The sequence below is a fragment of the Salvelinus namaycush genome, chromosome 34 (assembly GCF_016432855.1).
Source record: "Salvelinus namaycush isolate Seneca chromosome 34, SaNama_1.0, whole genome shotgun sequence".
In the NCBI taxonomy this organism is placed as follows: domain Eukaryota; kingdom Metazoa; phylum Chordata; class Actinopteri; order Salmoniformes; family Salmonidae; genus Salvelinus; species Salvelinus namaycush.
This window is the reverse complement of record NC_052340.1, coordinates 13624940-13647906: the sequence shown is the minus strand read 5'-3', so window position 1 is coordinate 13647906 and position 22967 is coordinate 13624940. Positions and strand designations below refer to the sequence as shown.

The 22967-nt window shown below is 45.0% G+C and overlaps 1 protein-coding gene across 1 annotated transcript in view; it reads right to left on the bottom strand.

Annotated features, from left to right (window-relative positions):
• Positions 1-2448: 2448 nt before the first annotated feature.
• LOC120029185 (multiple epidermal growth factor-like domains protein 6) overlaps positions 2449-22967 on the bottom strand; it is a 103426-nt gene continuing 82907 nt past the window's right edge. Inside the window, exons 24-38 of the mRNA XM_038974481.1 lie at positions 18803-18931; positions 17340-17468; positions 16803-16931; positions 16433-16561; positions 15890-16018; positions 15448-15576; positions 14710-14841; positions 11991-12119; positions 11563-11691; positions 10443-10571; positions 9732-9860; positions 9298-9426; positions 8506-8634; positions 4277-4405; positions 2449-3753 (exon numbers count right to left, since the gene is read on the bottom strand). Coding sequence (XP_038830409.1) covers positions 3674-3753; positions 4277-4405; positions 8506-8634; positions 9298-9426; positions 9732-9860; positions 10443-10571; positions 11563-11691; positions 11991-12119; positions 14710-14841; positions 15448-15576; positions 15890-16018; positions 16433-16561; positions 16803-16931; positions 17340-17468; positions 18803-18931 — 1889 coding nt within the window. The 3' untranslated portion in view covers positions 2449-3673. The remainder of the gene's footprint in view (positions 3754-4276; positions 4406-8505; positions 8635-9297; positions 9427-9731; positions 9861-10442; positions 10572-11562; positions 11692-11990; positions 12120-14709; positions 14842-15447; positions 15577-15889; positions 16019-16432; positions 16562-16802; positions 16932-17339; positions 17469-18802; positions 18932-22967) is intronic.

Here is a 22967-nt window from a genome sequence, read left to right as displayed (position 1 = left end):
TGGTGCAGAGATGGCAGGTGCAGTGGAATAGAGATACTAAGGGCAGGCATTTATTTCAAGTACAGAGGAAAGTCAGGGAGGGGAGGGCAGGAAGGGACAGAAGAGAGGAGGCTATTTTTACAAGATTAAGGGTGGGACACAGTCAGTTGAATAAGTCCTTAAATGTGGTAAGAAAGCATCCAACAGGAAAGTGTGATTATTGACAGGAAACAGAGACCGGGGAGTATGTATAGAAGGAAAGACAGAGGATGAGACCTAGTATCAAATCAAATCAAATTGTATCAGCCCAGTCAAAACTGTTCGCTGCTCTGGCACCCCAATGGTGGAACAAACTCCCTCACGACGCCAGGTCAGCGGAGTCAATCACCACCTTCCGGAGACACCTGAAACCCCACCTCTTTAAGGAATACCTAGGATAGGATAAAGTAATCCTTCTAACCCCCCCCCCCCCCCCCCCCCTTAAAAGAGAAGGGCATACAAGAAATTAGTTTAAAGAATATATTGTGTAGAACTTCATTAGATATCAAATATTTTGTTATCTTTTTTAAGAGAGCAGGTAGGATTTAGTTTCCCCCTGTCTCTGGCCCAATCTCCAGTACTGTACTTGGCAGCAATTGGATGCCAACCGCAGATAAACCCCACCGAAGAAGACAACTACTGAGAAGTGCGTAGGAAAGGCGTGCGTAAGAAAGCATTCTCTAAGTCGGAATTGTGCCCTAGACTTTCACACTTATGAGGATTTATTATCATCACAGGGCCTTCTTGATTCAACAGTGAGAACATTCAGTTGTTGGAGTAGATATTGTGGGTTGATTGTGATAATAATTCAAGTAAACTGCACACATTGTCAGACTAGAACAGATGAATAAACAAAAGGAAGCCTTTGCATCCCTTGCTTGGTGTTAACAGTCAGAGTGTGGGAGAGTTCCTAGATACCCATCTTTTAGCAGGCTTGGCATTTCACATTTATTTTCCTACGCAACAACCAAACAAATGGCGCAGGACAACGCGTTAAAATGATTTCCCCCTGGTGTTTTATCAGAGCCGCTTGCTTTGTCAGTTCCAGTTCAAATGACTTGCCCTCGTGAGATCTTACTGAACACAGAGGGAGAGAGAGAAGTAGGCTAGTAATCTTCACGACGTAAGACAACGAAGTGATAGAAATCGCTCTTTGCCGAGAGAGTGGAGTGTATGCTTAATTACAGCGAAAAATTACCCAGATGTGATCTTACCTTGCAACGGGCTATTTCATCGCCGGTTTCCTGCCTACCCTCCTCCTAACCCCCTCCTGCTCTGATCACCCTCACTTGGCCCTGAAAACTCTGCCTGCTCCCACCATGACCACAGTGCTGTGTTGTGTTCAGGCCTGGCACAGCTCAGCACAGCCTCTGTCTAGCCCAGAGAGATTACAGTAGATCTGAAGTGAAGGGGTAGTAGTACGGTGCGTTGGGGGATGAGAGGTGGGCAGGGGATGGAGGCCTGTAGAGGTGGGGGCGGGGGTGAGAGGTAGATCAATGATGTGTAAGGAGCCCTTTAGCGATGGGAAGGAAGAGGTGGATAAAATATGGGATTAGGGTTGAGGAGGATGGATAAAATACGGGATTAGGGCTGGGGATGGAGGGTTGCTCAGGGGGGACTGGGTGATGAGAGGTGGATTAGAGATGAGGAGGGAGCTGTGTGATGGAAAGGGTTGGGTATTAAAGATGGGGAGGTGGATAAGGGCTGGGAATAGAGCCCTCTGTGGCCACCCAGGTCTGGGAGGATGGATGGCCTCTGTGGGGCTGTTTGACTGGAAACAGGTGTGTGTCATCTGAAGATGAAGGCCCGGCTGATAAACATTATTGGAGAACATCTGTTGCTTGTCACAACACGGGTCCAGGCCGAGTAGCCCCCCATCCATCAGCCAGGGGCTCGGTCTTGCGCTCGCGGCCCAGCTTGCACATCACTCACCCGGGAACGGAGGCGGCCGATGTGGGCTGCCTGGTCCACGCCTGGTCCAGACACCTGCCCGGCTGTGGATGCTGGAGACGCTCCACTGCACTTGAGAAATGCCTGGGGGACAGACGGACGTCCCAGCCACCCCCTCCTCCCCTCCACCTCTGCTACGCTCAGGTGCCCCCACACCCCCCCCACACACTTTCTGACAGGTTTCGTACCAGGTAACGGTCTGGCTCATTGCTCACCTCTTGACCTCCCTGGCTGATCTGTGGAGAGCCTGTGCTCCCTGGTCTCCAATCCTCCATCACTGCTCTGTGACAGGCCATCTCAGACCCCCTCTACTCCCCCCCATTCCTACCACCCCCACACCCCACTGACATGCCTTTCTCTAAGCTCCCAGGCAGAGGACCCAATACCATGCTACACTGCTCCCAAATAAAATGGCCTCTCTCCTAAATGTGGTGATGTGATATTATGGACAGAAATAACAGACAGATGTACCACATTTAGTAAAAAGAGAATTTGATAGAAATTCAAGATGTATCAAAATAGCACCATTTACATAAAGCCTGCCATCAGGCACATAGTACAGTAAATGTTATGAGTGGTATGAAAAGCAGCATCCTGATGTACAGTTCAAATGCTTTGCAATATTCTAAAAACCCTTCTACATGAAAATATACTGATTACTTGGCTAAGACTTCTATAGGTCATAGTGCCATTGAACTGATACACTTACAGTAACAGGCAGTAACAGCAGTAATGAATTGATATGTGACTTTCCTGATCTGACAGTACAGTAAGTGATCTTATCAAATCAAACAAACAACCAAAAGCAATTTCTAAATATATTAACACTTTATGACAAGCAATCAGGCACACACTGTCAAAAGAAACCAGTAAAATACAACACAAAATAGTCTCACTGTATATGATATGATAGTATGACAGAGTGCCGTTCAACAGAGAGACAGTACCAGTGGACACTTTGGGAGTGATGGCTGTTGCTCCCATGTCAGTCTGACCAATGACTCTGAGGCTAGGCCACGGGTAAGCAATAGGAGGCTGCAGGCTTTTGTTCCAGCCCAGCTCTAACACACCTGATTCCACTAATCACCTAATCATGGTCTTTATGAATCATGTGTGATAGTGATGGTCTGCACACACTGTGCCCCTCCAGCACCGTAGTGCCCACCCCTGTACTAGGCTGCCCAAAGCTGCATTGGGGTGAGGACAGAGACGTTGTGAATGTACAGGAAGTGTTTGACCTGTGGTTAATGACAGGCTAGAACAGTTGACTTGGGGCAGGGGTCCAGTCCTGAGACAATCAGGCAGGGAGCACAATAGAGCTCAGGTGACATTTCCAATGTCCACCACCCAGAAGCACATCAATGTTCCAGGTCCTTGTGTAGCCTGCTCTCTCTCTCTAACTAAACCGGCATTCTGCACCATTCTGCAGGCTCCCAAAAAGCCACCGCACATGTCTCAACCAAATGTGCAGAATACAGGTGTAGTCATAAGAATACATTGCCTTGTGTGTCTGGTCCAGACCTGAATCCCCTTCTGGCTGTATACCTCTCTCCATCTATCCATCTGTCCAACTGTACACAGCCTTCCCTTGACTCCCTAGGATCCCTGATTGCATATTTAGGGAACCTTGCTGAGTGTTCAGTGTTTGAGAAGTCTTGCGGGGGTATTTGGGACGTCTAGTTTGGGATGTGGGGCCTCCAGCACGCTACGAGTGGGAAAGACCAGACGGCTTCTTCAGGGAGGGAGAGAAGCCCAACGCTGGGACCTCTGCAGTTTCTAGTAGTCCTGAAAAGAGGGAAGAGGCAGACAAAAATACATTTGGCACCTTCTAGAAATCAAAAGCAAATGTTCTTTGGCATTCGGGGAGTTGCTGGTGAGCTAGGGTGTTTTCTGGTCGATCTGGACGGTCTCCCGTAAACTGGGCTTGTGGGGGAAACCGAGACAGCTTCAAGCCAGACACCCCTCTGGGTGTGGATTAAAATAACTGTCAGAGGCCGGAGCGGCTATTGAGGGAGACAGGGAGACACACAGAGCTGAAGGCCTGAGGCTAACACACTTACCAACGCACTATTTCATGAAAACCTGGTTCAGCTTTACAGCTCTGGTCCTTGGTGTCTGCTGTGATGGGCGGTAGGTATCATTCACTCATCAGGGCGATGTGTGTGTGAGGTGTGTGTCTGTGTGTGTTTGCATTTGTGTTTGCGTGTGTGTGTGGCTGTGTGTGTGTGTGTACGCATGTGTTTGTGTTTGCATGCATGCATGTGTGTTTGTGTTTGCATGCATGTGTGTTTGTGCGTGTATACAGCACCTTCTGTGCATGTGGGGCCCAGCCAGGTAACAGGACACAGGCAGCGGCCATTACGAGCGTCACACTGGGCCTGATGGGAACACTGGCACTGCAGGGAGCAGTCCGGACCAAAACGATCTCTTCCACAGTCTGACGGACAGACAGGCGAGATGGAGAGAGAGAAAGAATGACAGAAAAGAGTGGAAAGAGTGCCAGAAGAAAGACCGACACAACGAGAAAAAGATGGAGGGAGACAGCGCACAAAAAATAAAATGGCAGATTTAAATACAGTAAATGACAAGTCATTTTTCTATTAGGTATAGGCATATAATCAAATCAAATCAAATTGTATTTGTCACATGTGCCGAATACAACAGGTGTAGACCTTACAGTGAAATGTTTACTTATAAGCCCTTAACCAACAATGCAGTTTTAAGAAAATACCTAAAAAAAGTAAGAAATAAAAGTAAGAAATAATGAAAGAGCAGCAGTAAAATAACAATAGCGAGGCTATATACAGGGGATACCGGTATAGAGTCAATGTGCGGGGGCATCGGTTAGTCGAGGTAATTGAGGTAATATGTACATGTTATTAAAGTGACTATGCATAGATAATAACAGAGAGTAGCAGCAGGGTAGAAGAGGGGGAGGGGCAATGCAAGTAGTCTGGGTAGCCATTTGATTAGATGTTCAGGAGTCGTATGGCTTGGGGGTAGAAGCTGTTTAGAAGTCTCTTGGACCTAGACTTGGCGCTACGGTACCGCTTGCTGTGCGGTAGCAGAGAGAACAGTTTATAACTGGGGTGGCTGGAGTCTTTGACCATTTTTAGGGCCTTCGTCTGACACCGCCTGGCATAGAGGTCCTGGATGGTAGGAAGCTTGTCCCCAGTGATGTACTGGGCTGTACGCACTACCCTCTGTAGTGCCTTGCGGTCGGAGGCCATGCAGTTTCCATACCAGGTGGTGATGCAACCAGTCAAGATGCTCTCGATGGTGCAGCTGTAGAACATTTTGAGGATCTGAGGACCCATGTCAAATCTTTTCAGTCTCCAGAGGGGGAATAGGTTTTGTCGTGCCCTCTTCACAACTGTCTTGGTGTGCTTGTATCATGTTAGTTTGTTGGTGATGTGGAAACCAAGGAACTTGAAACTCTCGACCCGCTCCACTTCAGCCCTGTAGATGTTATTGGGGGCCTGTTCGGCCCTCCTTTTCCTGTAGTCCACGATCAGCCCCTTTGTCTTGCTCACATTGAGGGAGAGGTTGATGTCTCTGACTTCCTCCCTATAGGTTGTCTCATCGTTGTCGGTGATCAGGCCTATTACCGTTTTGTCATCGGCAAACTTAATGATGGTGTTGGATTCGTGCCTGGCCATGCAGTCATGAGAAACAGGGAGTACAAGAGGGGACTAAGCACGCACCCCTGAGGGGCCCCCGTGTTGAAGATCAGCGTGGCGGATGTGTTGTTACCTATCCTTACCACCTGGCGGCGGCCCGTCAGGAAGTTTAGTCCCAGGATCCTTAGCTTCGTGATGAACTTTGATGGCACTATGGTGTTGAACGCTGAGCTGTTGTCAATGAATAGCATTCTCACATAGGTGTTCCTTTTATCCATGTGTGAAAGGGCAGTGTGGAGTGCAATAGAGATAGCATCATCTGTGGATCTGTTCGGGCGGTATGCAAATTGGAGTGGGTCTAGGGTTTCTGGGATAATGGTGTTGATGTGAGCGATGACCAGACTTTCAAAGCACTTCATGGCTACAGACGTGAGTGCTACGGGTCGGTAGTCATTTAGGCAGGTTACCTTAGTGTTCTTGAGCACAGGGACTATGGTGGTCTGCTTGAAACATGTTGATATTACAGTCTCAGACAGGGAGAGATTGAAAATGTCAGTGCACACTTGCCAGTTGGTTAGCGCATGCTCAGAGTACACGTCCTGGTAATCCGCCCCCAAACTAGACATCTGTGAATGTTAACCTGTTTAACTTCTTATGGCTGCAGGGGCAGTATTGAGTAGCTTGGATGAAAGGTGCACAGAGGTGCCCATAGTAAACTGCCTGCTCCTCAGTCCCAGTTGCTAATATATGCATATTATTATTCGTATTGGATAGAAAACACTCTGAAGTTTCTAAAACTGTTTGAATTATGTCTGTGAGTATAACAGAACTCATATGGCAGGCAAATACCTGAGAAGTTCCACTTCCTGTTTGAATTGTTTCTGAGGTGGCAGATTTTCAACCAAGTTCTCATTGAAATTACAGCGAGATATTGATGAGTTTTCACTTCCTACGGCTTCCACTAGATGTCAACAGTCAATAGAACGTTGTCTGATGACTAATGTGAAGGGCGGCCGAAGGAGACAGGAATGAGTAATCACTGCCACGAGCTGACCATGCTTTCACATGCGCCTTCACATGAGGAGGACCTCCGTTCCACCGCTCATCTGAAGTCAATCTAATTCTCCGGTTGGAACGTTATTCAAGATGTATGTTAACAACATTCTAAAGATTGATTCAGTACATCGTTTGACATGTTTCTACTGACTGTTACGGAACTTATAGTTGATGCATTTTGTGACTTTGGAATTGTTTACCGTTAACGCGCTAACCAAAGTAGCTAATTGGACATAAATAACGGACATTATAGAACAAATCAAGCATTTATTGTGGACCTGGGATTCCTAGGACTGCATTCTGATGAAGTTCATCAAAGGTAAGGAAACATTTGTCATGTATTTTCTGGTTTCTGTTGACCCCAACATGGCGGCTAATTTGGCTATTGTTCTGAAGCTCCGTCTCAGATTATTGCATGATTTGCTTTTTCAGTAAAGTTTTTTTGAAATCTGGCACAGCGGTTGCATTAAGGAGAGGTATATCTATAAGTCCATGTGTATAACTTGTATTATCATCTACATTTATGATGAGTATTTCTGTTGAAACGATGTGGCTATGCAAAATCACTTGATGTTTTTGGAACTAGTGAATGTAACGCGCCAATGTAAACTCAGATTTCTTATTATAAATATGAACTTTATCAATCAAAACATGCATGTATTGTGTAACATGAAGTCCTATGAGTGTCATCTGATGAAGATAATCAAAGGTTAGTGATTAATTTTATCTCTATTTCTGCTTTTTGTGAAAACTATCTTTCGCTGGAAAAATGGCTGTGCTTATTGTGGTTTGGTGGTGACCTAACATAATCGTTTGTAGTGCTTTCGCTGAAAAGCATATTTGAAATCAAACACTTTGGTGGGATTAACAACAAGATTACCTTTAAAATTATATAAGACACATGTATGTTTGAGGAATTTTAATTATGAGATTTCTGTTGTTTGAATTTGGCGCCCTGCACTTTCACTGGCTGCTGTCATATCAATCCCGGTAGCGGGATGCAGCCATAAGAAGTTAAAGGTCTTACTCACATCGGCTGCGGAGAGCGTGATCACACAGTTGCCCGGAAAAGCTGATGCTTTCATTCATGTTTCAGTGTTACTTGCCTCGAAGCGATTATAGAAGTTATTTAGCTCGTCTGGTAGGCTCGTGTCACTGGGCAGCTCTCAGCTCTGCTTCCCTTTGTAGTCTGTAATAGTTTGCAAGCTCTGCCACATCCGACCAGCGTCGGAGCCGGTGTAGTACGATTTGATCTTAGTCTTGTATTGACGCTTTGCCTGTTTGATGGTTCGTCGAAGGGCATAGCGGGATTTCTTATAAGCTTCCGGGTTAGAGTCCCACTTCTTGAAAGCGGCAGCTCTACCCTTTAGCTCAGTGCGGATGTTGCCTGTAATCCATGGCTTCTGGTTGAGGTATGTACATACAGTAACTGTGGGGATGACATCATCGATGCACTTATTGATGAAGCCAGTGACTGATGTGGTGTACTCCTCAATGCCATCGGAAGAATCCCGGAACATATTCCATTCTGTGCTAGCAAAACAGTCCTGTAGCTTAGCATCTGCTTCATCTGACCACTTTTTTATAGACCGAGTCACTGGAGCTTCCTGCTTTAATTTTTGCTTGTAAGCAGGAATCTGGAGGATAGAATTATGGTCAGATTTGCCAAATGGAGGGCGAGGGAGAGCTTTGTTTGCGTCTCTGTGTGTGGAGTAAAGGTGGTCTAGAGTTTTTTTCCGTCTGGTTGCACATTTAACATGCACAAAACAGTACAAATCAATATGTAGCAGCCGGTGAAGGCTCTCAGTTTTAAAGGCTACCTAAGATCCAGAGCGCTGTTGCAGTGTAGAGGAGGTCGTACCTTTTTCACATCTCTGTCCAGTCTTCCCTGGGGGGCAGAGACACTGTCCCATGGCTGGATGACAGGGGGCCCCCCCAACACAGTCACATGACTGCTGACAGCCCTCCCCAAACAGGCCAGCCTCGCACCCTGGGACAGATAGACATAGTGAGACACAAACGCACACACACACACACACACACACACACACACACACACACACACACACACACACACACACACACACACACACACACACACACACACACACACACACACACACACAGGTCTGTCTTTATTACTTCATTATAGAGGGTAAACTATCTGGCTGTCTTGCAGCTGCTCTGCAGTGCTCAGTGCTCTCCTGCTGGGGCTGAAGTGGGCATGTAGGCCCTCACACTGAGCTGAGGAGCCCAGAGCAGGCAGGAGACAGGAGGCAGGAGGGAGGAGGCCACAGAGATGCAACAGGAATGCATTAAGCAGTCTGTCTCCGCTGTGGCTGCCTGGAAACACCTGTATCTCATCAAATAACCACGTCTGCCTGCCTATCTGCCTGCTCACAGAGAAGTGCCAACAGATGCTCGTATTCATACTGTATGTACTCTCTCTCTATCGTTTTCATAGACATGCACGCACACACACCCACTACAAAAAAATTCCATCACAAATGCATATGTACAGTATGTTTGTAAGACCCACACGTATGGCTTTCCTGTTATTAAAGAGAACTGAAGTGCTGACCCTCCTGTCTCTATATGAGAACAGAGTGTGAATCAGATTGTGTGATCTTCCCCTCTGTCATCCAGTACTCACGTCTCTGACACAGGGAGCCACGGTAGCCAGGCGGACACACACACCGGCCCGTCACATGATCACATGTCTGTCCCGCCCGGCACTCACACGGATGGGCACAGTTCTGTCCGAAGAATCCAGAGGGACACCCTGGGGACAGGATGACAACACAGGAAAAAGTTTTGTTGTTAGTTTCTCATACAAGAGTGCAACCAATCATCACAATCATGTTCATTTGGCACCAAATGTTAGAAAACAGATTGAAACAAGAAGGGACTAACAATATGAAATGCTCATTTTCCTTTTTTGTTGGAAATGTTAAACATTGTGTGCCCACATGAACACAACCCACCTCATCCTTCATTAGAAATATAGGGCCAGGAGTTTTTCCTGGACAGGTCACATGGTGAGGAAAAACTCCTTGCCCTAACCATAATTTAAAAAAAACAACGTACGGTGTTCACAAGAGTGTCCGTAGTGTCCGGCAGTGCAGCTGCAACAGCCAGTGAAGCGGTCACATGTCCCGTTGTTCTGGCAGGGACAATCCAGTGCACAGTCTGGTCCGTACTTCCCCTGGACACACACTGGAAACACAGACATATGGTAGAGACATACAGTAACAACAACACAACACTCACAACAAACATTCCATCTGTCTGTACTTTTACTACAGGCGGCTGGTGGCACCTTAATTGGGGAGGATGGGCTCAGAGTAATGGCTGGAACGGAATCAATGGAATGGTATGTGGTTTCCATGTGTTTGATACCATTCCATTCACTCCATTCCAGACATTATTATGAGCCGTCCTCCCCTCAGCAGCATCCTGTGACCTGTAACTGATACTGCACACATAACAGTGGAATTACCTAATATAAACATAGAGACACACTGTAAGCCAGGGATATGGGAAGTTACTGTTCTCACAGTGACTGCTGGTAGCTACTATTCAAAATAACACAAGTCTTCATTGTTTTGTCATGGCTGTTGGGTCATCTAACATTGTTTCAATGTTGTAACAAACAGAGTAAAAAAACTAAGCAACTTCAAGAACAGACAGGTAAACTAATGTAGTACTGAAACACAATTAAACTCAGCTGACCCTTTGCCCTGCCTGACATTATACTAACGTTATCCTGATGTGGTGTTGATGTCATCCTGAGGTTACCTGTCTCACAGCGTGGTCCCGTCCAGCCCAGTCCACACCTGCAAGTCCCGTCCCTGGGATCACACAGCGCTCCGTTCCGACACACACACGTGTTCCTGCACTGCAGGCCATAGCGCCCCCTAGGGCAAGCTGGAGGAACAGCAAGGCTTTCGATAGTAATCATCATCATCATCATCATCACAGCACTACCAAGGCCAGCATTACGTGGAGTTCTGTTCTTTAGCTACCCAGCCAGCAGTGAGCCCACCACACAGTTAAACACACAAACTACACACTGACACACACACACATACAAACACACACACACACGTTTATTTAAGCAGCAGTTAATTAGCGAGATGGCAAAGTGGTCTCATTTGGCAGCGATATAAAAGAATAATCATGTTTCTCTGGGTAATTTAGATTGGGAAAACAATAAGCGAATCACTTTGATTCTCCTGTTTATTTATTTGTTTTTTTGCCAACGCCATCGACACGGAACATGGAAAACGAGCTACTTATAGGTCTCTGTAAACATTCAACACAGGAACATAAGCAGTGGAACGTCCACAGACGTATGGTGCTCACTAGGAGAGCAGAACGCTTACGAACACCATCATCTGGAATGGATGGAAACTCCCGTTTGCACCCCAGTGGAACTACTGATAAAAGGCGAGATTAGAGAAACTCAATAACCCTGCTTCTGTTCTCCAGAAGAATAAGAGCCTCTGATCATTGATATGGAGAATTTGTTAACTAAATACACATTGAAAGCTAATTTGGTTGGTTGGTTGGGTGGATTCCACAGTAGGATGCTGAGGGGAGGAAGGCTCATAATAATGGCTGGAACGGAGCCAATGGAATGGCATGGTTTCCTGGTGTTTGTTGTTTTTGATACCATTCCACTCATTCCGCTCCAGCCATTACCACGAGCCCGTCCTCCCCAATGAAGGTGCCACCAACCTCCTGTGGTGGATTCCCAGTTGCCAATCAGACTCTGTGTTCTTGATGAGTTCATAGCCTGCTACAAACATTTACTGGTGCATGACAAACAGTGAAGGACCGGGACCCAAAAACTGCTCTTCACATACTCAATGGCCCATAGACACAAGGTTAGTTGTGAGGTAAAAGTCATTATTACCTTGCTGGCAGGACTGCCCGATATTACCTGGGGCACAGATACACCTCCCAGTCACAGGGTGGCACTGCCCTCCCTCCCCACAGGAACACAGATGGGCACAGTCCTGCCCATAGCGCCCCGCCGGACAACCTGTCAGTACGAAGAAAGACATGAAGGCACCATTCAAATGATTTAAAAGTGCAGCTTCTTTTCTTCCTCCCTTCCTTAAAGTAATCACTGATTAGGAATGACTCAACAAGTGAAAGCGGTGTGACGGAGCCCTCGCGTTCATCTGTTTAATCATGTCTAATCCCAACAGTCTTCGGACTGATTCCTAGCAGAACACTGTGTATATCTTTATTCTATATAGAAGACTCTGATTCATAGTCAGAAGATGACTTGTCAAAGACTGTTCATTTTCACCCATGACAGGTATGCTGCAGACTCACCAGTGCTGCAGTCAGCTCCTAGGAAGCCAGGTGTGCACTCACAGGTCCCTGTTTTAGTGTCACAGCGACCGCCATTGTTGCACTTACATCTGGCCTTGCAGTTTGGCCCATATGATCCCTCACGACACTCTGGGGTAAGGAGAGAAAGAAAGACATAGGCCGTTTTCACATTGAGGATAGCAAAGGGACATTTTCGAGAGGTTCTCAAGAGGTTCTCGGAGGTCTCGTACGTCATTAGCCCAAAAGTTGCCGTCCTCCGAGCAGGGCAGTGTAAATATAATTTTCTTGTTGAGCTCAACACACTACACTATATATGGTAATAGCAGAGCAATGTTTTTGAAAGAGCTGAAATGTATAGACATTTTCCTTATATTTGAGACTAGTTTTATTGAGTTTTTACAGCCTGTTATATTCTGAAATTGTCGCAGTAGCTGCCGGCTGCACTGAGCCACGTAAAACTATGGAAGCCCATTCCCGCCACCATATCTTTTATGTGTCATCTAGAATAAACATTTGACATGACAGTGCCTTCAGAAAGTATTCACTCCCCTTGACTTTTTCCACATTTTGTTATGTTTCAGTTTGAATTTAAAATGGATTAAATTGAGAAAGAAAAAATGTCACTGGTCAATAAGTATTCAACCCCTTTGTTATGGCAAGCCTAAATAAGTTCAGGAGTAAAAATTTGCTTAACCCTTTGAGCATGGTGAAGTTATTAATTACACTTTGGATAGTATATAAATACACCCAGCCACTACAAAGAAACAGGTGTCCTTCCTAACTCAGTTGCTGGAGAGGAAGGAAATCACTCAGGGATTTCACCATGAGGCCAATGGTGACTTTAAAACAGTTACAGAGTTGAATGACTGTGACAGGAGAAAACCGAGGATGGATCAACAACATTGTAGTTACTCCACAATACTAACCTAAATGACAGAGTGAAAAGCGGAAGCCTGTACAGAATAACAATATTCCAAAACATGCATTGTGTTTGCAATAAGGCACTAAAATTCAAACTGCAAAAAATGTGGCAAAAAAAATTCATCACTGGGTACCACTCTTCATATTTTCAAGCATGGTGGTGGCTGCATCATGTTATGGGTATGCTTGTCATTGACAAGGACTAGGGAGTTTTTTTTGTTGATAAAAATAAATGGAATAGAGCTAAGCACAGACAAATTCCTGGAGGAAAACCTGGTTCAGTCTGCTTTCCAACAGACATTGGGAGACAAATTCACCTTTCAGCAGGACAATAACCTCAATCACAAGGCCAAATATACACTGGAGTTGCTTGCTAAGATGACATTGAATGTTCCTGAGTGTCCTAGTTACAGTTTTGACTTAAATCGGCTTGAAAATCTATTGCAAGACTTGGAAATGGTTGGCTGGCAATGATCAACAACCAAATTGACAGAGCTTGAAGAATTAAAAAAATTATAATGTGCAAATATTGTACAATCTAGGTGTGCAAAGCACTTAAAGACTTACCCAGAAAGACTCACAGCTGTAATTACTGCCAAAGGTGTATTGAATACTTATGTTGAATACTTATGTAATCAAGATATATTAGTGTTTTATTTTTCATAATTCATTTTTAAATGTAGGAATTTTTCTTCCACTTAGAGTATTTTGTGTAGATCGTTGACAAAAAATGACAATTAAATCCATTTTAATCCCACCTTCTCCACAAAATGTGGGAAAAGTCAAATTATTATTGATTGAAACACTATGGGATGGTACATTTCATGCTAACCTCATGCTTTCATTTGTGTTTGGAGCTCATTATCAGTTTATAAGTTTAAATGTTAACAAGCTAAATGTCCCTTACCTTGAGCTAAGAGCTTGTGGGGCATCTAAGCCCTTGTGGGGCATTTAAGCCCTGAACAATGCCTGACAGGCAACACTGTCTCCCAGGCTGTGTGCCACCCTCAAGACCACAGCCAATCACATGCAAACAACAATGCAGCTAACTTGGCTTGTCTTGCGAGCAAGTGAGCTAGCCAGCTAGTTAGCTAGGTAGTTTTGTTAGCTTTAATCCCACCTTGTAACACAACAAAATGTGGAAAAAGTCAAGGGGTGTAAATACTTTCTGAAGGCACTGTATAAGTTTGGAGATTATGTCTAAGGATAACCCAAAAAATGTGGTGAATGAAGATGCTTCTGAACCGAAGAAAAATGTGTTGTCTGACTTTCAGGAAATGGCAGTTAAAGACAAAGACACTGACTTTTGAATACCGATTTTAGACCCAATCACCATCTCTTCAAAGTAAGTAAACTCCAGTTTGTAACATTCTTTACGAAATGGGCTTTTATATTAAGTGTGTTTCAATATAGTGAGTATGATAAACTAACAAAAATATACATTTGTATGAACTTTTTGATATTTTTATTTAGAAAATACTAATATTAATGGACCAGAATACCAAAGAATCAGAAATCAGAGTTTACGGTTACCACAACCAAAATTAACCCGGGGCCATGTTTAGCCTGTCCTGCACGGAGAAACAGAGAGAGAGAGAGAGAGAGCGAGAGAGAGAGAGAGAAAGCGAGAAAGAGACAAAGACAAAGAGAGTGAGACAGAAAGAGCGAGACAGAGACAGACAAAGACAGACAGTACACTTATTCAAACTCATTCTTCGTATAGTGCACTGCAATTCCATTGTTGAAGCCACACAATAATTTCACAGAAGTAGACTACCCAACACTAGTCACTACTTACTGAGTTCACAGTGGTTTCCATAGTAACCAGGCAGACAGGTACACCTTCCAGTGACAGGGTGACACTGCTCATGGTCCCCAGAACACTGGCACATCTGGCTACAGTTCAGCCCGAACACACCTGATGGACACGCTGCAGGAGACACAAGCATGTACAATAAGGACGGGAGGAGATGGACATAGAGGCACGCACACACGCGCACGCACGCACACACTAAAACACTCAATATGATCTGGTTTACATTGCAACATGGTGCATGCTTGTACATTCATTTCCAAACCCAATCTCTATGCAGACATAATATAATGTAAGTACTCACTCACATTCAAATACCCATTCACAGTCAGACAATGCAGTAGTTCACAGACACTCACATAGTCACACAAGGGAAGATAAATCTATGAAACAAACATGTTTTTTTCTCTCCCTGAAACCACAGCACTTACTGAGGCAGCGTGTAGGACAGATAAGAAACGACTCCAGACTAAAGAGGCAATTACAGCGCTGTCATTATGCAAGTCTGCCTTCCAAAAGCCCTTATCCACCCAGGAGACAAAAACAATGTCTCCTGTTTTACTTGGCAACCCGAGTGTAACGTTTATCAGATGTCTGCTGAGTGTGTGAGAGAAAGGAGGGAGTGGGGGGAGAGGAGAGGGGGAGAGGAGAGAGGAGGGGGGTGGGAGTGTGGGGTGTGTGTGTTTAAAGAGAGGTGGTGAGATGGTAGTGATGTGCTCTTACTCTCCTCACAGCCGTTCCCAGTGAGACCAGCAGGGCAGCCACATGTCCCAGCAACGTGGTGGCAGGACACCCCAGACTTACACTGGCACCGCTGGGCACAGGAAGCACCATAGACCCCAGGCAGGCAGGCTGGGGCACATCAGACACACATTCATCACTAACTAATGTATATTCACTTTAAACAGTGACAATTGTTGTTGTGTGTATAACTGCCTTGTTTAAATAAAGATGAACACTCCTTATAATGACAATTCATGATTTAACCTCAAACTGAATGTATCTATCTCAGTCCCAGGTATGCATTCAAATAAAACATGGATGGATTTGAAAAACGAATGTCAATTGTTTTCTACGGTAATTGACCTCTCATAGTATAACTTAAGTATGTATGATTTGATAATGTGTTGTTTCCAAAGGGGCCCTTTCCGGCTCCGACACTCACGTTTGTCGCACTGGGCCCCTCTCCATCCTGGGTGACAGTCACACCTGCCTGTCACATGGTGGCAGCTTGTCCCGTGGTCGCACTGACACCTCTGCTCACACCCTTTTCCATGGAGACCGTCTGGGCAGGCTGCAGCACAGACACATGGGTGGTGTTCAGTAGGGCACAACGTAGCAAGATGGTTTAGAAACGGTCTGAAAACGAACATCTGTGTTCTTATTTGAAAAGTACAGGTAGCACTTTCCCATTTAATTATGTTTCAAAACGTTTTCTCCCTTCAGAACATGACCCAACTGCTCTCTCCTTTAAAGACAGAAACAGGAAAGGAGGAGGAAATACGCATTTGGGTTTATCTCAATAGTCATTAGTGGCTTTCTTTCCTCAACTCCTGTCCTTCATCAACACTGAACAGGGTAGCAGAATGCATGTCTCTACGTTGGCTTCTGAGAGACTGCTTTCACCTATCCAAAGAGATGAGGGAGGAAGCCAGTCTAAACTATTGGGATGCACCTCATGCATTTGGAAGCAGTGATGTCAGGTCACCTGTCTGACAGTGCTCTCCAGTCCAGCCAGGGGGACAGCTACACCCCCCAGTCACTCTGTCACACGCCCCTCCATTCTGACAGCTGCAGGTTTGTGTGCACCCCTCTCCATAGGACCCCTCCCCACAGTCTAGGAGAGGCAGAGAACAGAGGCCTCAGATCACACAATATATCCACCACACAATGAGCTGAATCCTAACCAGGAATCCATGTTACTGACTCGGGCTTTCTAGTAAATCATGCATTGATGTCAATGGGAGATTTGCACAAGAATTCGATCCCAGGTTAGATTTGGACCAAGGTGAGTACAGCTATGAATGCCCTAAATCCTCTGGTTGATTTGACCTCCAGGGACAGAGGGGGGGACTCACCCAGCTCACAGGCTGCTCCGGTCCACCCTCTGGGGCAGGAACACTGGCCAGTCACGCTGTCACAGAAGCCTCCATGCTGGCACAGACACAGCTGGGAACAGTCCTCTCCATACCTCCCAGCAGGACAGGCTGAACACAGTAGTACACACACAAACACAAACACAAACACACACAAAATAAATGTAATCAGAGGAAGTCATTGTTCAATACAATACAGACAGATAGAAATGAGGATGAGGATTCAGTTAGGTTGCATTGAGTTTATGTTCGAAAACAACTTACACAGACCAAACACGTACAATTAATGTAGTCATACACTCACCAACTGTTGTGATATTTCATCGTAATTGGAATAAATTAATATTAATCACCTATCACTTGCTGTTTTAGGGAATGTTTTACCTAAAGATATTCTGGTAGAAGAGAGATTTCAGTTCCATGCAGAGCTCCTGATGTGCTGGGTTAGTTTAAGGTTAGGTTAAGGTTAGTTTAAGGTCAGACTGGGCCCTATACTGGGTTGACCGATGAGCCACTCACCCTCTTGGCAGCTGGCTCCGGTCCATCCGGCTCCACAGCTGCAGCGGCCGCTGACGTGGTCACAGGTGGCCCCGTTCTGACACTCACAGCTCCGACTGCAGTTCTTCCCAAAACCACCGTCAGGGCAGGCTGCCTCCCACACAGGACAGGATACACAGTCATATACTTAAATAAAAGTCAGCATTTTATACAGTAGCACTCAACATGAAGTGGTCTGCTCTACTGGAAGTCTGGACACAGATATACAGATGTAGGATCTTAATTTGAGCCAGTTTGCTACAGCAGGAAAATAATCCAGTAGCAACAGGAAATGTGAATTATTATGTGGATTATAATTAATCAACATTTTTGTAAGGGGTGATACATTTTTCTTAATGGAATCTCAAGTCTGAAATTTCAAAAGTAGAAAATACAAAGTTCAGAAGCCATTTTAAACCTCAAACACACTACACGTTTTAAATGTCCTGCGTTGCAGGAATGTAATCCTGCAACAGGGTGATCAAATTTAAAACTTTGTGTATTTGAGGTTTAAAAAGTCTTCTGAAGTTTGTAATTTCCACTTTTGAAATTTCAGACTTGACATTCCCTTAAGAAAAATGTATCACCCCTTACAAAAAAGGTCCATTAATTAAAATCCACATAATAATTCACATTTCCTCTTGCTGCAGGTTTATTTTTCTGCTGTAGCAAACTGGCTCAAATTAAGATCCTACATCTGTATGTGGTTTAGCCAATTCCTTTTGTCATTCGAGACTGACAAGGGACACGATGGAGTGGTTGACTAAAGCAGAAACATATCTGATCTATGGAGAGATATGGCTTCAACGTACTTGTCTTGTATTTCTTGCTTGAGATATGGCCAAATCCATACGTTTGCGCGTCTGAATAGAGCACATTCATTTGACCTATCTGAACTAGTCGCTAATGATCGATGTCTGAAATGAAATTACATTTGAGTAACAAGAGAGAGATGGGAAACAAACTAACCATAGCAACTTGTCATTAAGCCACGCAAGTGGGTTTGGGCTGACTCTTGGCTTCGGGTAATCAGGACCACAAAACATGCTTTGGGGAGACCAGGCCCTCTCGAATAAGAATTGAGAATGACATGATCTGAACTTTAAGAGGGCATTTCACTAGATCCATTAAAACTGCATGAAGACTTTAGAGAGCAGTGAATAGAGACTTTGCATGACAGTACCGAGGGTAAAACTGATGGTCCTAAAACGTGGATGTATTTATCCAGAATCTGACGCAATTAACGATGTACGCTGGAGGGACATCCTACCAGCCCCCCTACACCCCTCCCCCCCTTACGCATCCCTAAAAAAGGAATTGGCAGGGTATCGTTAAAAAGATAATTGTTTTCAAACACATGGGAGATGGTATTTAGGGTGAGAGGATGCCGTGATGAGCTGGTAGAGGCTCCCTCACACCCCGTTTTAATGATGTGGCTACCCTACCCAGAATGCAGTGTGGTCCCGACCAGCCAGGGGTGCAGAGGCAGGCTCCTGTGATGTGGTGGCAGCGGGCACCGTTCCTGCACTCGCACATCTGGCCACAGTCAAGACCGTAAAACCCGTCCGGGCACACTGCAAGCCAAGATAAAACATCCTCTGGTTAGGGACTGGCAGCTTCACACACAGAGGTAAGGATGCCAACTTTTTTCTCTCTATCTTTCTCTCTCTCTTTCTGTGTCTCTCTCTCTCTTTCTGTGTCTCTCTCTGTCTCCCTCTCTCTCTCGTTCTGTGTCTCTCGGTCTCTTTCTGTGTCTCTCTCTGTCTCCCTCTTGCTCGCTCTTTCTTTGTCTCTCTCGGTCTCTTTCTCTCTCCCTCTCTGTCTGATCTCTCTCTCTCTCATCTCTGTCTTACCACCTACCAAAAATACCATATGAAATTGCAGTACCCTGCTCTAGCAGTTCATTTGTGGAGCGTCTGCATTCGTTAAGGGAGCTCACGTCCCACATGTGAGGAGTATCCGTGCCACATCAAAGCCTGCAGAGACACGGGGGCCGGGCCTCCCCCTGAGGGGGTGGGAGAGAGGGGCACACACACACCAAGGACTGGTAATTAGAACACCTGCTGGGTCCACAGGCCCGTCGTCAGGGTCTAGGAACCCAGCCCAAAACAAAGCCAGGTTACTGCATGCGGGGTGCACACACACACACACACACACACACACACACAGTAGATAGTGCATAGACACATACAGTATATAATGCATATAGACACTTGCACACATACACACACTCCTGCTACCACTGGTGTTCAGTAATGCCAGTGGCCCAGGCCTGTTTTCCATTCATAGAGACCAGGGGGAGCTGATAGTTGAAGAGCTGATAGTTGAAACTGTCTGTGGAGTCAGTAGACAACCATGGAGTTTAGTAAACATATTGTCTATGGCCTAGAACAGTTCCACCAGTGCTGTTATGGAAAAACCTTGTATAAATGTGGAGGGATGAAGAGGGGGCTTTCCCACTGTGCTGTAAACATTGCCTAAACGCTCGACTAAACCGTGAAACAGGCAGGAATGCCCGTGTTTACTCAGTGATTCTCGTTGATTGCTCAATTTGTCACCGAAAAGTGCAAGATCACAGAGCAACAGCTCTAATGACAACACTTACTATCAGTTTGTATGTTAAGAGCAGTTACTACAACACATCATTTATGTCTTTGTTTAGGGAAAAGCTGCGCTCGCTTGACTGTGTTTCTGATTGATTAACAGATGCAGTAGGACACACCTCCTTTTAGCCCTAGTGGTGTGTGGGGAAGGCTGGCACTGGTTTGGGCACTGACTGCTGCTCAGTCAGAACATATCTCTTGTTCCAATTGACCCTATGCCAAATAACCCATCTCATATACTGTACATACAGAGTTTTGGCCTGACCGTGCCTTTTCTCTTAGCCTGGTCCCAGATCTGTTTGTGCTGTCTTGCCAACACCTATGGCCATTGTCACGCCAAACATGAGCAAAGCATAGGAGTAGCCAAGACAGTACAAATACATCTGGGGGATCAGGATACTTTTTCCCAAGCTGCCAATATAATCTGCCTATGTGGTGGTTCTACTATAAAGTTAGACTGTCTCATTACAGCCTGAGCAGGGAAGATAATGCCATGGATCCATCTGTGTGTCTGTGGTGCTGTGTGTCTGTGGTGCTGTGTGCCTGTGGTGATGTGTGCCTGTGGTGATGTGTGCCTGTGGTGATGTGTGCCTGTGGTGATGTGTATCTGTGGTGATGTGTGTCTGTGGTGCTGTGTGTCTGTGGTGCTGTGTGTCTGTGGTGCTGTGTATCTGTGGTGCTGTGTATCTGTGGTGCTGTATCAGTGGTGTAGGGCTATTTTTAAGGTGCTGGAGCGCACATTCATTTTTCAATGATGTCATTATTTCTCAATCAAAGTTTGTACCAACAGATACACCTTATTCAATATTTACCAGTGAAATGTCCAAACTCCAAACTGTATATTTTATGATATTTTTTTATTGAAACTTTATTTAACTAGGCAAGCCAATTAAGAACAAATTGTTATTTACAATGACGGTTTACCAAGAGGCAAAAGGCCTCCTATGGGGACGGGGGATGGGATGACCAATAAAATGTAGGACAAAACACACATCACGACAAGAGAAACACCACAACACTACATAAAGAGATCTAAGAAAACAACACAAAATGGCAGTAACACAACATGACAACAACATGGTAGCAACACAACATGGTACAGTAGCAGCATAAACATGGTACAAACATTGCTAGGCAAAGGACAAAGGGCAAAAAGGTAGATACAACAATGCATCACGTGAAGCAGCCACAAGTGTCAGTAAGAGTGTCTATGATTGAGTCTTTGAATGTAGGGATGGAGATAAAACTGTCCAGTTTGAGTGTTTGTTGCAGCTTGTTGCCAATCATTTGATCCCAATCAGTTTCATGGGAATATGAATTTAGATCTTGAATGACTGTTTCTAAGTGAATTAGAGCCGATGGTGTTTTAAACTATTGGCCTTTCTTGTATTTTGTTTCAATCAAAGCATAAGCTGTATCCTACCTAGTGTTGCGCGCTGTTGACTTTTGGCTGCATTAGAACTAAAACTGTGACTATTCAGCTACAACGAGCATCCTTGAAGCTCATGAGCCCCAAGTCCATAACAACTTTTGAGGACAGCCGTTTGTCACGCCCTGACCTTAGTATTCTTTGTTTTCTTTATTATTTTGGTTAGGTCAGGGTGTGACAAGGGGTGGTTTGTTTAGTTTTGTCTTGTCTAGGGGTGTTTGTATGTCTATGTGTTAGTTGCTTGTGTCTGCACTAATATTATATAGCTTCACGTTCGTTTTATTGTTTTGTAAGTTTATTCAGTGTTCATCGTTAATAAAAGTAACGATGTATTCATATCACGCTGCACATTGGTCCTCCGATCCTTCTTACTACTCCTCCTCAGATGAGGAGGACGACGATCGTGACACCGTTTTAGCAACACCTCATAGAGTTTTCTGTCTTTGGCTGTTCTCGTTAGGGAGTGAAGTTTATGCATAATAAGGGTTACATGAATAAAATCGAACCTCTCTGAAATGAGAATGGATGGCCCTCCCTTCAGCAAAATACATTTTTACCTAAACCCGGAACACTTTAAAAAAAACAAGTGACCATCCCCTATACCCAAAATAATAATTTAAACATACAGTGAATAGCAGAGAAGATGGCTAAAATGTCTCCTTTATAGTATAAACATTACATGAATCTATTATCGTATTTGCCGGTCCGAGAAAAAAAATAGCCTTTTATAAACATTTCATGCAATTACATTTTTACCAGATTTTTTTAAATATCACACAAATGACCGAAATGACAGGCTAAGATTGGACAGAGAGACATGCCTATGTGTTCATCTTATCATATTTCTCCAATGCCAAATCAGTGTGTCTTGTTTGCAAACGGTCCCTGTTCGCAAATAATTAAATCTGAGACATCATTAGGTATCTGAGCATGCTATGTTCAAAAGTTAGGCCTACCTTTCCACCCCAGACAGAGAAGGCCTACCTTTCCACCCCAGACAGAGTAGGCCTATCTTTCCACCCCAGACAGAGAAGGCCTACCTTTCCACCCCAGACAGAATAGGCCTACCTTTCCAACCAAGACAGAGAAGGCCTACCTTTCCAACCCAGCAGAGTAGGCCTACCTTTCAAACCCAGACAGAGTAGGCCTACCTTTGATCCCCAGACAGAGTAGGCCTACCTTTCCAACCCAGATAGAGTAGGCCTACCTTTCCAACTCAGACAGAGTAGTTCTACCTTTCCACCCCAGACAGAGTAGTTCTACCTTTCCAACCCAGACAGATTAGGCCTACCTTTCCAACCCAGACAGAGTAGTTCTACCTTTCCACCCCAGACAGAGAAGGCCTACCTTTCCAACCCAGACAGAGTAGTTCTACCTTTCCAACCCAGACAGAGTAGTTCTACCTTTCCAACCCAGACAGAGTAGTTCTACCTTTCCAACCCAGACAGATTAGGCCTACCTTTCCACTCCAGACAGAGTAGGCCTACCTTTCCAACCCAGACAGAGTAGTTCTACCTTTCCAACCCAGACAGAGTAGGCCTACCTTTCCACCCCAGACAGAGTAGGCCTATCCGACAC